Below are 4,048 nucleotides of genomic sequence, written 5' to 3' on the forward strand. Positions count from 1 at the left end.
CCGCCCCCCCAGCCCAGCCCAGCCCAGCCCAGCCTGATCCCGCTGCTGCCAGCTGGGAGAGGGGCTGGGACCCCATGGATGGGGCCCCGAATCCCAGATTTTACAGGGAAGGGTGCAGGATGCTGGGATAGTGATGTGACCACACGGATGTGTCCCTGAATCCTCAGAATTTGCAGGGAAGAATTCAGGATGCTGGAATGGGGCTGTAACCCCGTGGATGTATCCCTGAATCCTCAGATTTTACAGGGAAGGATGTGGGATGCTGGAATGGGGCTGTGGCCCCACAGATGTGTCTCTGAATCCTCAGATTTTACAGGGAAGGATGTGGGATGCTGGAATGGGGCTGTGGCCCCATGGATATGGATGTAGGATTTTGGGATGGGGCTGTAACCCCATGGATGTGGCCCCTAATCCCAGATTTTACAGGGAAGGATTCAGGATGCTGGGATCAGGCTGTGACCCCATGGATGTGGATGCAGAATGTTGGGATGGCGCTGTTATCCCACAGATGTGTCCCTGCATCCCAGATTTTACCGGGAAGGATGTGGGATGCTGGAATGGAGCTGTGACCCCACACATGTGTCCCTGCATCCCGGATTTTGGAACCCTGTGACAGATCCCAGCTGCTGCCAGGGGTGGGAGAGCAGCCTTGGAGATTTCCATGAAATTCACCCCAGGGAGGTTTGTAGGGCTTCTCCTGGGGCCATGGGCGCAGCTCATGGCTGTCACCCACCCTGATGTTCAGTGCCACCTCCTGCCAGCGTGACACAGCCCTGGGAGCTGCAGCCAAGACGAGCCTCTCCTAATTAGCAGGGCTGCTCATTAGGGAAGGACGTGGGGCAGGAACCTGGCCTGCAGGTGTGACACCTGCTTGGACACCAGGGCTGTGAGCCCAACCCCTCAAACCCTGCTTTGGGGTCAAGGTTTGGGGTCAAATCCCATCCCCACCCCATGGGCAGGGACACCTTGCACCAGCCCAGGGGCTTGGAATCCAGGGGCATCCAGGGATTCTCTGGGAATTCCATCCCAGCCAAGAATTCCTTCCCAAATTCAGCATCCCTCCAGCCAAAACCCCAAAACCCCCAAAAACATTGGAAGAGTCATCCCCAGGCAAGGAAATTTTGGATGAAGCAGCCCCTGGGGAAGGCAAGGATGGATCAGGGAGAGGCTCAGGGTCCCTTGTGAATGACTTTATTTCCACTGCTGCAGGGAGTGGGAGTGAAAATCCCATAAAGTTGCCGGGTTGGGAGGTGCAGGTGGCTTTGGGAATATCTGTACATTCTACCAGTCTATATACACATCAGATATAAATATATATAAATCCAGGGGGGTCTCTGTCCGGGTTTAGGGCTGAAACCTGTCCCTACCCAACAGCAGGGAGAGCTGCAAAGGAGATTTTATCATCAGGGAAAACCCTCCTTAATTAGCAGGAGGTTTTAATTAATGGGAAAAGGGGAGCACCCCTGTGCCAGCTGCAGGGAGGAGGACACGGTGGCCTTCCGTGGCCGTCCTGGGAAGGGTCAGTTCTGCTGGCTGGGCACAAAGGAGCTTTCTTTGGTTTATTTAATGCTCATTGCAGTTGGATTTTGATTCTTTTTTTTTTCTCCTCTCTAATGCTCGGCCTTTAAATCCAAATCCTGAGACTCAGGAAGAAAAGAAGAGAATAATCCCCCCTAAACCCGGACACCCAATAAATGCAGGTACAGCTATTGGGGGGGGAAGCGATACATGTGGGGATGGGGAAGAGCAGGGATAAAAATAGCCCTTCCAAAGGATGATTCTTCCCTTTTCTTCTCCCTTCCTTTTATTTCTAATCAAAAAAAAAAGGGTAAAACCCAGCCATGTGTGGCTCCAGAGGGAAACTGAGCCGTGGATGTGGCTCTGGAGCCTCAGATCTCAGAGGGAAAGGTGCAGGATTTTGGGATGGGGATGTGACCCCACAGATCTGTCCCTGCATCCTCAGATTTTACAGGGAAAGATGCAGGATGCTGGAATGGGGCTGTTATTCCATGGATGTGGCCCTTGATCCTAGGTTTTACAGGGAAGAAATCAGGGGTTTGGGGTGGGCTGTGACCCCATGAATGTGGTTCTGCACCCAAAGATTTTACAGGGAATGATGCAGGACTTTGGGATGGGGCTGTGTCCCCATGGATGCGGATGCAGGATTTTTGGATGGAGCTGTTATTCCATGGATGTTGTCCTTGGTTCCCAGATTTTACAGGGAAGAAATCAGGATTTTGGGATGGGGCTGTGACCCCATGGATCAGTTCTAGGATGGGGATTTAGATCCTCTTCTGGAGAAATGTGGAGCCAAAGCTCTCCAGAAGGGTGGGTGACAGGAGTGTCCCCATCCCCTGGGATGGCCTGATTGTCCATCCTCCCTGCACTTCCACGGATCCCACCACCCTCAGCTCCAGTTCATCCCATCCAAAATCCAACCAGGAATGTTTCATGGTGCTGGACACACGCCGAGCCCAGCGGCTCCATCTGGACCGACCCCAAACCCTGTGGGGCACCAAGGGAGAGGCGGAGCCGGGGGACAAGGACAGCGAGCTGTGACCAGGGGTGGCACTGGGGGAGAGCGGTCCCCAAGGAGCCACCGGTGTCCCCGCTGGGCAGGAAAAGGGGGGACGGGGAGAGGGATCAGGCGGGCAGTGAGCAGGGGGAGAGGGAGGAGAGAGGGTCCCACGTGTGTGAAAAGTCCGAGCAAAGCCGGGCCTGGGAGAGGCGGGGCAGGGCTAAAACACCACGGACTGCAGCAGGCGGAAACACAGCATCAGGTCCAGAGGGATGGGCGGCTTCAGCAGGTTCCCGTCAAGCCGCAGGTAGCGCAGCCGGGGGACGCTGTCCAGGTCGGAGGGAGAGAAATCCTGGATGGACACCAGCGAGGTGGGGCAGATCTGCGTGCCGTTGATTTCTGCGGGGACAGGGGACGCAGAGGGGTGAGGGGTAGGGAAATGGGAATGTGGAGAGGAGGAGCGGTGGGTTAGGGAAAAGGAAATGTGGAGAAGAGGAAGAGTGGGATAGGGGTTAGGGAAAAGGGAATGTGGATAGGGATTTTTGAACCCGCCCTGTTATTGAACCCCAAATTGAGGTTGTTTTGTCGCCGAAAGGGACAATCCCAGGAAAATCTGGCTTTTGATCAGGAGCGAAGTAGGTCACGTTCCTCGGGAGCGCAGCGCGGGATGCGGTGGCATTCCGGAGACAAAAGGGATCACTCCGCCCCCGGAACCCGCCGAGCCAGCCCCGAGCTTCCCAAAAAAACATCAAGGAATGGTGTGGGACAGCCCTGGCTGCTCTGCCTCCATGGCAGCCTTGTCTTCCCCGTTCCTTCCCCTCTCTGGGACGTTCCCTCACCATCCCGAGCCGTGTGTTTGGCATCTGTCCCTAAAACTTGTGCCCAGACTCTCCTCGTTAAATATCCTGATTTTCCCAGGGGAAGAGCCCTTCCAAGGGCAGGTGGCCCTAAAGAAGACAGCTGGGAAAAGTCCTGCAGCACCAGGGGGGATTCACTCTGCTCCTCCCCTTCCACGCAGATCCTCCCTCCACCCTTGCTGCTCCCGCCTCATCCCACCCCTTTGAAGGGATCACATCCCACCAGGTGAGAAATTACTTTTCCAAGGTTTTTCTCCCCAAAAAACTCACTCTCGATGGAGTTGTTGTTCAGGTAGAGGTGCTCCAGCTTGGGGCTGATGAAGGGCACGTTGGTGAGCTTGTTGTGGGCCAGGTGCAGCACCAGCAGGTTGGTGAGGTTGAAGGAATTTTTGGGCAGCCCCTTATCCGAGATCTGGTTGTAGTTGAGCCGGATGAAAGCCAGGTTGGGAAACTCCTTGAAATAATCACTGGGGATGTCCTCAATGTTGTTCCTGTCCAGGAAGAGCTGGTGGATGGCGCTGGGCACGCCGGGGGGCATCTTCCTCAGGATGTTGTGGGCCAGGTTGAGCTGCATGAGGTTCTTGAGCCCCTTGAAGGTGTTCTTGTTGAAGACGCCGTCGCTCAGCTTGTTGTGGTGCAGGTCCAGCAGCACCAGGTTCTCCAGCTTGTTGAA

General features: G+C 55.3%; 1 protein-coding gene across 1 annotated transcript in view; it reads right to left on the reverse strand.

Moving 5' to 3' along the window:
- Positions 1 to 1,175: 1,175 nt before the first annotated feature.
- The window catches only part of PRELP (proline and arginine rich end leucine rich repeat protein), a 5,493-nt gene continuing 2,620 nt past the window's right edge, over positions 1,176 to 4,048 (reverse strand). Inside the window, exons 2-3 of the mRNA XM_014311299.2 lie at positions 3,646 to 4,048; positions 1,176 to 2,917 (exon numbers count right to left, since the gene is read on the reverse strand). The exon at positions 3,646 to 4,048 is cut by the window's right edge and continues 328 nt beyond it. Of these exons, the coding sequence (XP_014166774.1) occupies positions 2,739 to 2,917; positions 3,646 to 4,048 (582 nt within the window). The 3' untranslated portion in view covers positions 1,176 to 2,738. The remainder of the gene's footprint in view (positions 2,918 to 3,645) is intronic.

This window comes from Geospiza fortis, unplaced genomic scaffold, assembly GCF_000277835.1.
Source record: "Geospiza fortis unplaced genomic scaffold, GeoFor_1.0 scaffold547, whole genome shotgun sequence".
Taxonomy (NCBI): domain Eukaryota; kingdom Metazoa; phylum Chordata; class Aves; order Passeriformes; family Thraupidae; genus Geospiza; species Geospiza fortis.